This window comes from Epinephelus moara, chromosome 13 (genome assembly GCF_006386435.1).
Source record: "Epinephelus moara isolate mb chromosome 13, YSFRI_EMoa_1.0, whole genome shotgun sequence".
NCBI lineage: Eukaryota > Metazoa > Chordata > Actinopteri > Perciformes > Serranidae > Epinephelus > Epinephelus moara.
This window is the reverse complement of record NC_065518.1, coordinates 791,173-805,267: the sequence shown is the minus strand read 5'-3', so window position 1 is coordinate 805,267 and position 14,095 is coordinate 791,173. Positions and strand designations below refer to the sequence as shown.

Genomic DNA, 14,095 nt, shown 5'->3' with positions numbered 1-14,095 from the left:
ATATTAAGTCAAACACATCACAGTAAAACACTGACAGGAACCTGCACAATGAGTACTTTACTTCTCATACTTTAAGGCCTACACTGATGATAGTACTGACATACTTTAAGGTTTTGAATGCAGGACTTTTACAGTGTTATTAGTACTTTTACTAAAGTAATTGATTTTAATCCTCCACAACTTCTGATTTTAATGTCTCACCCTCTCTGCCCTCTCTTCACCCTCTCAGCAGGGACAAGGCTCGTCTGGCGACAGATTCGGAGCTGGACCAGGACCTCAGTGACCGGCTGGGTCTGGGCAGCAGTGACACCCTCACCAATGGAAGCCACCGTGCCGACGTGGCAGCCGCCAGACGCCTTGCCAAACGTCTCTTCAACTTGGACGGCTTCAGGAAGTCCGATGTGGCACGTCACCTCAGCAAGAAGTGAGCTGCTGTTACGACATATTGTAGTCATGCTCAGTATAAGTAATCTGTTGCTCCTTCTCACAGCTGCCACCTCAAACACCACAACAATCATCCTAAATAGTGTAATAATAATAATGATAGTGCTAAAAACAGTTAAAAACAAGCAGCAGTGTGTCCAGAGATCATGAAGTTAAACAAAAGTAATGTACAGTAATAAGTTAAAAAAGTAACTTAATAAAAATCATAATTATAAAAACAAGGTGTAAAATCATCATCATAACGTCGTCATCAGTGCAAGTCTCCTCTTAACTAACATGTTAGGTACTCTAAAACTGTAGTACTGCATCTTATGTTTATTTAATGACTCTGCTGGTGCACATTCAGTGTCCCGTACACTAACTGTACGCCACTTTACATTCTGCCTACAAAGTGTTGTGTTTTACTACATCTGCATTCTTGCGAAGCTGCGCTGCTCGATCAGCCCTTCAGTCTGTCAGCTGCTTGCTGTGCTGATGAGAAAGAAATTGGGATTAAAGTGTTTCCTCGCTGACAGAAAGCACCCTGGGAATCCCCTCCTTGTTTTTTACTGGCCTCCGGTCTGCATCTCCAGCTGAGTGACTCACTGACAGCCCAAACTGAGGCCTCTCACTGAGCTGAGGAAGTTAGCATCTGAATGTTTGACTGGCATATTGTGCTTCTTGGTTTATTGTTGTTGTTGGATTGCTTTATTTGTCCTAAGATGATATTTTATATCTTCTCTGTCTGTCTACAGCAATGACTTCAGTCGTATGGTAGCAGAGGAGTATCTGAGTTTCTTCAACTTCACAGGACTCGGTCTCGACCAGGCGTTACGGTGAGAATCCACAGCACAATAATGAAACCATAAACACATACAAGAACAACACATATTCTGTATATTTCTCATGTGAAGTGTGGACAGTAAAATATTCCTGACTGTTTGTTTATCACATACAATAATTGTTAATGTTAAATGCGTGTCAGGTAAATAACCAACCATCGTCTGTGAGCTGTGTTCTTCCTCCAGAAACAAACCCAACACATTCTTGTGACAAAACTGACTGTTTACATTGTTCAAACTGTGACTGCAGTCTAAAGAGAATATTTAGCACAGAGCAGCTAATTATTCCTGTGTGATGGTGCCTTTGATTTGGCCTCAATCAGATGAAAAGCTGCAGATATTTAGATTTCATGTTTGTTTGTCTGTCGTAGAAACTCTCCACTGATAAACGCTGCTCTCTAGAGGGACACTTTGGTGTTGCATTTAGAGTGACATGACAGTTTGTACAGTGAGCTCTCATAATGCACTCAGTGTGTTGTTTAACAGATTCACACTGTATTTTCTTTGCTTCACTTTTATTTTATTTGCTCGAATGTTAGTTATAGTGAGCATGCTACATCACCTTCTGCACATTTATGTGAATGCATTTATTGATTTGAATGGGGTCTGACTAATTTGCTGAGCAGCAACCACAATTATGTTTTTAGGTCTGCTTTTTCCTCAGAAATTAAAAAGATGGGAACTGATTTTAAGGGTAAAAGTACTGTCATACGTTACAAGTAAAAGTCTTGCATTAAAAACTGTGAGCAAATGTAAACATATTAACAGCAAAATGAACTTTTAGTCTCAAAATTAACAGGACTGATTATGCAGACTCCTGTCACGTATTTAAATTACAGTAAGATATATCATTATTATTATTACTGGTGCATTAGCATTTAATGTTATCTTAATGTTGCAGCAGGTTGAGGTGGAGACAGTTTTAACTCTTTTATATCTTGCTAGTTTATTCTGTGAAAAATGGGCCTACATCATATTTTGAAAGCTGTATAGGGAGAAGCATGTACAACTGTTAGACTATGTAGTAAAAAGTCCAATATTTCCCTCTGAGATATTGTGACGTAACAGTTTAAAGTAGTGTGAAGGAGGAGGAGCTTCATGAGGAGAAGTCTATCATCACGGGCATCGATCAGAAACTTTCCTTTGCACACAGATTTATTTCCAAACTAAGGAACCTGTCGTTAAAAAAGAAACACACATGGGTTTGAATCTGAAAGACACAAATACAAAATAAGAACTTCAGTCAAATTAAACAAATGTCCAGCTTAAAGCAGATCTTACCTTTCCTGCATTTCACACAGTACTTAGAAAAAATTTGAACATTCACAACTCCACCTCCCTCCAAAGGCCTACTCCCCCCTCCTACATTACATCCTCATTAGCTGCGTCTATGATAGACGTAGGCGTTGGCATGGTAACGTTAGATACACTGAAGAGGAGAGCGAGTGTAACATTACAACCAAGACAGTCAAACGCAACCCCGGAGTTTTAAAACTCAACCGGAGTCAGTGATGACTGATGAGTTTTACAATAAGGTTACAGTGCTAACGTTAGATAGTAGCGTTAACGTCACTAGGAAGTGGAAACGCACAAGGAAGATAACGTTAATGTTTCAGAGGCTACGCTACAGTAGGCTAACGTTAGCCGTTAGCAACTGATGCTGTGTTGTCATAAATAACGTCAAAGCCTATATTACATTAGAGGCAAACTAAAAATACCTGTCCAGCAGAAACTCTGCAACCGTCTCGTCCCTTTTTAGCTCAAGATGAAGCTGCATCAGTCTTCGCCATCGCTCCAAAGCAGAGCCGAAGTTGACCCGAGTTTTGGCTCCTGCAGCATCGAGTTCTCTCTTAGTGTTAGGTGAGCAGTTACGTCAGTCAGAGGCCTCCACGTGGGGAAGACAGACAGGACGCTCGGCCAATCATTGCATTCAGTCCGAATGCAGTGATTGGCGGAGTTTTCTTAGAACCATATGAGAATGGTATAATTATGAGTTTTTTATCTCTGGTGGAATTCACTTATATTTCAGTGTGCCATCAGCTTATTAATAGCATTTTGACCTAAACAAAGAAAAGTGTAAAATTTCCAGAAAGGTCAGTGTTGCTAAATGAGGGTAAATAATGCTCTAAATTAAAGTAATAACAGGTACAGGATAAACTAAAGAGAGAGCAACTGCTTATCACCACTGCCACCCCATGAGACCATGAAGACAGGATGAGTGAAATAATGCTGGGCGTTAAAACAGGGTCGAGCAGGTGAACTCAGTCAGGTTAATGAGGGGTGAACAAAGAGTGAAAGGAACCAATCAGTGCTGAAGAAAGGGGAAATGAAGTGAAGTAAGTGAGGTAAAGGAAGTGAGGTAAGTGAGGAAAAGAGGTGTAAAAACAAAGAAAAAATAGAAACCTTCTCTACAAGTAGCATAAAGTAAGTACATCAAAATTATACTGTTCTTGAATTATTGTGACTCATGGTGTGAACACACACAAAAACTCATCTTACCAGGGAAAAGGACACACAGCACTGTTACTGCATATTGTTTAAAATAAAACTAGTGTTTGTATTCTGTTTCAGTAGTTCTGTTATTAACAGGATATCTTTAATGTTAAATATTTGGATGATTCAGATCTACTAACTGTGGTTGTGTTTGTGTCTGCAGGACTTTCCTGAGGCAGTTTGCTCTGATGGGAGAGACTCAGGAGAGAGAGAGGGTGCTGTCACACTTCTCCAAACGTTACTGGGACTGCAACCCAAAGGTCATACCGTCAGAGGGTGAGGACTGCAGCAGTTAAAACATAGATATTTCAGGAGATGCTAAAAACCAAAAACAGCTGGAAGACAGTGCCTATAATGTGAACTGAGCTGCAGCTTCATCCTTGAAACCGTCTGTTGCAGGAAAATGCAACAAAACGGCTAATGCTTGTTAGCTAGCTTAAATCTCAAGCTTTAGAAAGAGAAACATAACATTACACGACAAAACAAACTTGAAAGTAACACCAGCTCTAAAATTCTCAGTTTATTTATTAGAAAAGCCACAAATAATCACACCACTTCGTTTTAATGCAAGCAAGTGTCTTGAAATAAGTTTCAATTACTTTAATCCATCAGACAGGTTTACTAGCTTAGCCTAGCGAACGTTAGCTAGCTAGAGCTAATGTTAGCAGGAACACTGTTAGCTAATGAACAGAACTGTACACCAGACCTGTAATTAAAATACTGACTGTAGTGGTTCCACAGCATCTGATGAACTAGCATGGACTAATTTACTTCATGTTTAACTCTACAGACAGGACATTTTAATCATTTTGTTTAATTTGTTTTGTACTAAAGCAGCAGTGCTAAACTAGTAAAGCTAACAGCACGTATATAAACAGCATGTGATCTTGTTAGCTAATTTTATCTAAAGGAATGCCATATTGCTCGTGGATTTTAACATCTGTTGACATATATTGCATTTATGTACAAGCTTACAGGAAAAGTAGTTTTATTTTGTCCACAATTGTCTTTTGATTCGCTCCAGCTTCAGTTACATAATCACAAGCTAGTACTGGACTCATACTTGATCTTTCAATATTCATTCTGCAATGGCACGTCCATAGAGAGAGTCCAACAGTGTAAACACCTTGGTATCTGACTGGATGATTAATTTTAAGCACCATCTTGAAATTCTGACTGTCTAATTAATCATAATGACAAAGATTTTATTAAGGACACCGAGAAAGGTCCATAGCATACCACACGTAAAACAGACAATCATCTATGTACAGAATAGGATACAATAAATATTATAAAAGACTAGAAATACCCAACACTACATTATAGGTTCATAAAAATGGAGAAAATTCAATAAACTACCCCCACAAACAAGCTGAGAGCCAGTGGCCCCTCAGTCTGGATGAAAACCTGACTGAGCTCAGCTCAGGGTCGGCCGAGGCCTGGGTGATACTACTTACCAAGACAGAGAGCCTGCACTTAAATCGATATGTAAGATTTTGTATTCGTTGTCTCATTCCCTCATTATAGGCCACATTAAGGGCAGTTTCATAGTCGACGCACGCAACGTGAGCAAGTGATGCAAGCAACGCACTTCCTTTCATAGTCAACACATTGAACGCAAGTGACACGGGTGACACTTGAAATGCAATACATCGCTCGCGCAATAGGGGGCAGCAGAGTCACCGGTACATTCCGGCTAGCTAGTACTACTAGTACTCTTACTATAGGAGCGCCACAAGTGGGCAGTTTATATAGCGGGGTGCAAAATGCTCCAAAGAGAGCGATCGTCACATTAACTGAACACATGCTGAATTTGTGAGCAAGCATAAGCTAATATAACTTGCAACACTGTGTATGGATGTCTTTATCATCAGATAAGTCATTGACTATATAATGACAGAGATATTTAATCTCATTACACACTAAGAGCAACACCAGATAAGAAGAAATCAGGAAATACTAGTTTGATTACTTGGCTTTCTTTACCGAAATAAGAACTGTTTTTCTTTTGCACAGAGAAAAAGAATTGTAGAATCTGTTTTTTTTTTTGTCTGTTTTGGATTATGAGGATGTTATATACGGAAAAGCTCCACAGTGAAATCCCTGGACGTTGCCTACCACTCAGCCCTAAGGTTCATAACAGGTGATCCTTACAGCACCCATCACTGCTACCTTATGTAACCCCAGTCCCATGTAGCTAGTTAATACTAATGGGGGTGTTGTAGTACAGTGACAACTGTGGTAGTGATATACAATGACTCCAATAACTTTTCTGAAGTAACCAAAAATGTTGGTACTATCCCTTTTAAACCCAATGAATAACTACCAAAAATGTTGGTACTATCCCTTTTAAACCCAATGAATAACTTCACTTGCAATTACCACACCAAATTTAGTAAAATAAACACAGGGCATTTAATAAAAGAAAAACAGGAATTGGCAATTTATAAATTATTTATCTGGCTCACTGTTGACCTTTAAATGGATTACTGATGAAAATATTCACAGTTCACCTTTAACAGGGAAAAACAAACGGTAGAAACCTCAGGAAGAGCAACTGAGGAGGGATCCCTCTTCCAGGACGGACAGCAAAATAGACTCACTCTGATCACAAATGAACTCAAATAGAAAAAGCTGTATTGGTAAAGAAAACTTAATCCAATGTCCACAGCCCACTCTCACACACACATTCACACAGGGCTTATTTGAATGAGACAAATAAACACGTTGTGGGCCCAGTCGATGCTTGTGAGCGTGGAGGCCAGAAACTAGATTAGCCTAGCTAATCACTGGGGTAAACCAGCATAAACAAAAACGCACGTGCAAAAAGTTAGTTCTGTACTTACAAATCCAGCCGACAGTCAGTAATGCAGATGAGCAGGGGAAAATGACAAAGGGCAATGCAGTTTCGGCGCCTAGGGGAATGGGGCCGTGCAGCCACACAGTGCCGAAACGGAGCTCAGGACAGCAGCTCTAAGTCTCTCTCCAGCGGTCCAGGTCCCTCTCGGTCCTCTTTCTCTCTCCCTCTCACGGGCAAATGTCCAGTCCTGAACCACACAGTTCCTCTTAGTAAACAAACTACAGGCTAATTCATGGTACAGTTCCTCTTAGTAAACAAACTACAGGCTAATTCATGGTGAAATAACCACAGCATGTCTTAAACAAATGAGCTAGTGCTAAATGCAATGCAAAATAACAGTATGACACGCCATAGAGAGGCTAAGCTAAAGGCTAGCAGCGATTAGCATTACAGCTCGTTTTATACACATTAAAACACATGCATTTACCTCTGGCAGCTTCTCAAAAGTCACACACAGCAACCACAAGACGACTCTCTGTCAGTCTTGGTAGTTTGGAGTGTTATATTCTTGTTCCTTTATGCTTATCCAGCTCGGACAGCAGCACAGCTTCTGCCGCAGCTAACCTGCGTTCTCACGGAGGGCAGGCTAAGAACCTCCTCCCCTTAACAAGGTGAGATTAAGAGTGGCTAAAGACTACAGACAAGCCAATTAGAGAAGAGAATAATTGATTGACATTCCATGCTGACATCATGCTTAAATGCTCCATACACACAACGTGGTCTGCACAAACAAACAAACAAACTATGATGGTTATAACTCCAACCATGAATTCTGACTGTTTTAGCTGTAAATACATTGACTGGTTTTAAACATTTTAACATTTTTAAACATATTTATACATTAACTTGTGCCCTGTTTAACAAACATTTTAAAGTATTCTTAGAGAAATGAAATAGAACACAAAACACATTTTAATGTCCTCATAGAAATGAATGAAATAGTAATGCCTTCATAAAAATGAATGAAATAATAGCCACAGGGCTACACTTACCTAAAGGCTGGCTGGCCACAGTTGGCTGTGAGGTGCGAACAGCATTGGTATTTGTTCATTGACAAAGCTTTGATACGGATGCTTCCACCCTATATTTCATCTCTTTTAACTCTGACCTCACATAACCTTGGTACCAGGTTGTTGCTTCACGCTCCTTTAATCAGAACTGAACTAGGAAGACTGTCGCTCTCTCACAGTGCTCCTTATACATGAAATAATCTGCAGGAGACCTTAAACTTGGACGCTGCTGCCCTTACACCTGTTTAAATGCCTTATTTGTGATCTTGTTTTAATGAGTGTGAATGCTTTTAACTACACATCTACACCTGAGCATATTTATCACCCTGTATTTCTACTTTTAGCGATCATTTATTGCTGCTGTTGTTTGTTGTTTTGTATGATTTAATCTGTTTTAACTGATACGTATGATGGGTCTTTGTTTGCTAAGTGATTGTTTTTAAGGTCTTTGTGCTCGGCATCATTGAAAATGATCCCGAGCACAATTGATTTCCAGAGTCTTAAATACAGGTTTGAATGAATGAATGAATTTTTAAGTGTCATATTTGACTCTAGTAGATGGAGCTAACTGGCTGTTTTCATCCTTTAGATGCAGTTCACACTCTCACCTGTGCCCTGATGCTGCTGAACACTGATCTACACGGTCAGGTGAGTCAGAACTAGAGCCATGCAGGTGTACATTTATATGTACAACACTGTGTACTGTAAGTGTGAAGGTGGCGTTACTGCAGCTGCCGCAGTCAAAGCATAGCAAAGCATAAACAATTAAAAGATAAAGTTTAGAAAGCTCTATTCTGCTCCAGTGCCCTTTTGATTAACCCCTGGAGTTTTGGGAATATAAGCCCGATCACCAGCTGATCTGCAGGTCTGCCTGCTGAGCCTCTTATACCATTATTAATGTGCTACTTTTATAGTCAGAGCCTCCCTCTGCAAATCTGGGCCACTCTTCTCAGTGATAGTGCAGCTCTGCGGATGAATGATTAATTAAAGTGGCTGTAGAGGTGACTGGATCAGGGATCAGCTCCTTTAGGGACGAGCCAATCAGGAAAAGTTTCAATAAATGTTTGCAGATATTCTGTTAGTTTGAACTTTGTGTGACTGTTATCCTCCTCGTGATTGTCACAGTGAGAGAGGACTGATCATACAGGCCGTGACTTTGGAAATGTTTTGATTAATGCAGTGATCATTTTAAATCCTAATGTCTCTGAGCCCAGTATGATATCTTCAATTTGCATGTTTTGCCTGATGAACGGTACAAAATTCAGCTTTAAATGATACAAAAATCTGATCTGAATCATCTTTATTGGCCATGTTTGTTCCAATTTCAAGAACAATTTATAAGAGGGTAGAAATACACATACAGTTTGAACACATGTAGGTAAACGCTAAACGCCAAACCACTGTACAAGTGTTTCTATAAATTGTAAGGAAGGACAAATAGTTCAAAGACAGAAATACTTAATAAGTAATGCAGTAGATTGATTTATATACATGTGTGGTGTTATGTGCAGCATATGCAGGTAATAATGTCAATATACAGTATTTATGGCATGCAGGATTTATATTAGACTATTAGAAATGCAACACATTTTTCCGACATAAATGAACCAAAAGTTCTCTCATGATTAATGTTGTTTAAACCCAAGCAGCCGTCACAGTACATTGCCTAAAAAAATCATCCTAAATTTACCATTTTGATTTAAATCTGGAGCTGCCTTTGTTTTTATTGGACCTCCAAATTATTTCTATTTGAATCTTTCCAGTCAGTGTTGTGATCACATGTTTAATATGTTAACTTGTTATAGAGTCTGTTTAAAAAGGAGAGACTTTGTAGTTCTCCTACACCTTCAGCACATAGGAGAATTTTCTGTTCTGCACCCTCACTGCTAGATGCCACTAAATCATCCACACAGGACCTTTATGTAAAAGATCTGAGTACTTCTCCCACCACTGTGTGAACGTATTTGTGTGACATAAGAGTACATTTCTCTTCTTGCAGAACATTGGTAAGAGGATGTCGTGCACGCAGTTCATTGGCAACCTGGAGGGACTGAACAACGGCCAAGATTTTCACAAGGATCTGCTTAAAGTAAGTCTAAAATAGCACACACACACACACACACACACACACACACACACACACATGCTGTCATGCACAGACACACATCCCAAATGAGAGCGAGCAGACTGTGTGTGCCAGCATTGTATTGTCCCTCAGATCTGTGTGACTGAGCCTGGCTGTTTGGCCTGCGCTCACTGCCAGCTGGCATTCACCTCATCTCCAGAGGCCTCCAATCAGAGGCCTGCCTAGACCCGCCACTTCCTGGTACACTCCAGCTACGGCACAGCCTGGAAGACTAATTGTTATATGATCTGGGGACAAGGAGATGCAGCCAGCCCTCGGGGTATCTGTGCGTGACTTCGGCAGCATTAGATTAAGCCATTATCTTAACCCAGTTGAGTTCGGCTGCAATAGATTGTGAACCAGCAGACAGGGTTCAGACGGAGGCCTGGGGACACATGATGTGGCGAAATAACCCAATCAGTGTGGGCTGCCTGTCCATTGGTGCACCTAATGATGATGCTGTTGATTAGTTTTGTCTGCAGAGTGGTCCGTCAACATGCCACAGGGCCCCTGAGTGCAACTCAACAAGTTGTAATGGGGTATTTATAATGCATGAGAGAGAGGGAGAGAGGCTGCGTCCGTCTGCTGAAATGAATTCTGAAATGAAAAGCTGTTATTAAGATAGTATCCATGCTGCAGCCATGTGACCGCGAGCTAAGCGAGGCAGAGAAACAGTCCCACAGATGTGCATTAGCTGTTTTATTAATGCTTGTATAGATCCAGGAACAGTCTTTTTAATCATGCCTTCCACTTTCCACAAGCTCTTTATTCTCTCTCCCTCTCAATGAGACTCCTTCTCACCCTGCAGCTACACTCTCTTTTCTCTCTTCTCTCTCCTTCCCTTGTTCTCTGATTCTCTAAATGTTCTGCCGGCCCACTCTCACTTGCTCCTTATCTTGGCTCTGTTAAGCTCTCGTGTAGTTTAATCTGCATCTCTAGACGGCCTCGCTGCCACCTTTATCTGCACTCGTTCACCTCCACCCAATTCTGCATCCCGTCTCCTGACTTGTCGTCTCGGCTCTCTCCTAAAGCTCTCCGTCCTCTCATTTCCTTTCTTTTCCTCTCCTGGATTGTGTTGCAACAGATATTCATTCATTTGTCTTTTCAGTGGTCTTTTAAACAAGTGATTTACTAAATCAGGTTGCACCATTAAAACTTAAAGGCCAGTCTGTTAAAACAGAACTAAAATCCTTACATGTACATTTAGAGATTTACTTCTTGCTGTATTTTTCCTGTCCATAAAGAAGACCCTTCCAGCCCAGCTGCATTGTACGAATTTTGAGAGTCCTTGTTCTGTACAAAATTCAGCTGAACATTTGGCGTCAGCAGTCTGAGATGTTCACATCAAGTGAATATATTGTGTGTATAGTGTTTTTAGCACTAATTCCCTCTTTGTGTTACTGTTAACAAGTAAACACTTTCTTGTGGAACACATAAAGCGAATTTTGTATTAGAAATGTGAACTTATCCCTTAATGAATGTCCTAAACCAGTGGTTCCCAGCTTGTCCAGCCATAGGGACCAGATTTCCTCTTGGTCAATAGGTCCACACAGTTTCATGTATTCAGCGTCATACGTGCACTTGGCCATGTTGTCGAGCTAGTTTGCTGTTTCTGTCAAGTAGCTGTCCCATAGTCACTCAGTCTACAGCAGGAAACAGCACTTTGAAATAATTCACTTTACTTCAAAATAGAGTGCATTTTTTGCTAACGTGCGGCCCTTTCAGAATGGACCCGTGACCCACTTTTGGACCATGACCCACCCGTTGGGAACCACCGCCCTAAACCAGTGTTTATCAGGCCAAGGAGACTTTAACTGAGTTGCAGTTGAGATAATTCTCGGAATATTTTCGGGTCTTCCCTCGTTTGCACTTGCAGGTAGCTGCAGCAGCAGTTGTAGCATGGCTAGGTGTGTTAGCCTCACCCTCTGCACTTTTGTTGGTGGTTTCTGAGGTGGGTGGTATGTCTCTTGTCCGAAAAGTTAAAAACGATCCACTGTGGCTCACAATATGTCCATACACTTGGAACAATAATACGACTAACTACCAATATGTTTTATAAGTACTTAAATGTTAGCTTACTTGTTCACCTCGTCATTATGGATAAGTGCTGCACAGTGATTTTAGCTAGCTCGCATGATTACACAAGAATTCATGGATAACAGTTAGCCTGTCATTATTGTTGTCTACTGTAAATTAAATCCATCCGGCTTTGTTACTGACTCCGCTGGCGGCTCAAAGCCAGAACAACAATTTCCCCCGTTCTGTGTTCGAACCTTTTAAAGAGGACGACGAAGCAGAATAACAACGCAGCATTCCTGCCGTGAACAGGCAGTGTGAAAAAGCTATATGCCTCTTAAACAAAAGTATTCTCATAGAACAGTTCAGATGATATCCTACAGAAACGCACGCTCAATAGTTTGTATGATATCCTACAAATGTGTGCCCCATGAATGATGTTACGACCTTAATTTACGCTTGCGTAACTGATGTGAAGTTACTGAGGTTAGGTTTAGGAAAAGAGATATGTTGAGGACGTTCCTTAAAATGACTCAAAGTTCACACAAGGTTCACACGGATCTGAGCATCCAACTCCAGGAAAGGTCCCGGGTAAAAGTCCAGTGTTTTGTTACCCATCCACCACTCGTCCTGCCTCCTCCTTGTTTACTGCTGTCAGTGCGTTGGTCACGTGATCATAGCCTTTCAAAATAGGTGGTATATGTTCAAATTTAGGTGCATTGCTTTTTGTAGGAAAACACACAAATATTGTGAGGACAGTCTACTTTAAAGGGAACTCTGGCAGTTTTATACATTGAAGTGTTTCTCCAGGTGTTGGCGAGCGCTAATACGTATGTGAAACAAGCAGTAAAAGCCTACTGTGAAGGAAAGCTGCCTCATGTGATGTCACTTGAGTCATTTTCAGTTGGGTCTGAAGGTTTGAAAAGGAAAAAGTCTAAAGGTGTGGAGTCAGAAAGAAATGATTGTACCAGACCTTTGTAGCTCGCTGCTCATCTCTGCTGCAGGTCAAAGGCTCCAGGATACATTAACCTCTGCTAGCATATCGAACTATGTCTCCAACCAAAGGTTTGGTGTTTATGTAGGCATCAGGGGTAATGTGGGTAATGTAGGCACCAGGTTTTGACAATGAAGACGTATGTGTGGATTACAAAAACAACTAACCTCTACTGAAGAACTAGTTTTTGCAATGCAACTTATAACTTTGTGAAGACTGGACGTTCTCCCTTTCCAGTTTTTTCCTCTTCTCTCTTTTCTCTGTTATCTCTCCATCATTCTCTGCTACATAATAAATGCTATTCCTCCTCTCCTCCATCCTTGTATCACCTCATTTCCTCCACTCATTCTCTTTGTTTTCCCATTTCCCCTTTCGTGTCTGGTATCTGTGTTTGTATGTGCTGTAAATGCATTAGCAATGAGCCCAAGAAATCCCTCCTGCTGTCTCATTTACTCCCTGGTGCTCATTCTGCACAACACCAACACCACCAACAACAACAACACACATGCACTGGATATCTCACACATTGTCTCAGACTCAGCACTTGTTTCCTCTGTCACCATGTTTGCAACAGCATCACAGCGACCATTGTGCTCTCATCACATCTTTGCTTCATGTCTCCACCATCCTTCTGTCCCTCTTTTCTTTCATTGTCTCTCAGTTTTAAGTGGTTTATTTTCATCCACGCACTGCAGATGATAATAATAATTCTTTTCAGACATTTTCCAAACACCCTGCACCGTTTACTTACTAGATAGCTAGAACTTATTCATTTATTCCTTCTAGATCTTAGATCTGTCTTTACATATGTATCTTGTCGCTCCAGACTGAAAAGTTTCCCCAATTATTCAGTGGATTGCTGTGAGGTTTGTACAGACAAGGATGAACCCAAATGACTTTGCTGATCCTCTGACTTTTCCTCTGGCGCCACGAGCAGGTTGACCTTGATGCTTTTGAGGGAAATATCTCATCAATACCTGGATGGATATTCATGATGTAATCACAGTGCAGAGAGGATGAACTCCAGACTTTTCTCTGTAGCAATCATAGCGTAGCATCGGGCCGGCTCAGACCAGGGTCCGACAACAACCCAGCTGTGCTTCATTGTTTCAGATTTCCTTCATCTTCAGGCTGGTTCCGTGGATGTGGAGCTAAATGTTGTGCCTGGGGCACGTCGTGTATTAATGACACTCGTTACCTGGAGAGGTTGGAAACAGATCTACGTTTCTTCCCTGTTCCAAAACCAAAATCAAACCCTGAAAAGTGTAGGGTTAGCTAACGTTAGCTAGCTACTGAAGATATAGCCTACTGAATGTATACACATTTTGCTTT

The 14,095-nt window shown here is 40.9% G+C and overlaps 1 protein-coding gene across 2 annotated transcripts in view; it reads left to right on the top strand.

Moving 5' to 3' along the window:
* The window catches only part of LOC126399424 (PH and SEC7 domain-containing protein 1-like), a 261,872-nt gene that overhangs the window by 13,520 nt on the left and 234,257 nt on the right, over positions 1 to 14,095 (top strand). For both annotated transcript variants that reach the window (XM_050059358.1, XM_050059359.1), the window contains 5 exons: positions 230 to 424; positions 1,179 to 1,259; positions 3,922 to 4,034; positions 8,218 to 8,276; positions 9,628 to 9,717. In XM_050059358.1, the coding sequence (XP_049915315.1) occupies positions 230 to 424; positions 1,179 to 1,259; positions 3,922 to 4,034; positions 8,218 to 8,276; positions 9,628 to 9,717 (538 nt within the window). The remainder of the gene's footprint in view (positions 1 to 229; positions 425 to 1,178; positions 1,260 to 3,921; positions 4,035 to 8,217; positions 8,277 to 9,627; positions 9,718 to 14,095) is intronic.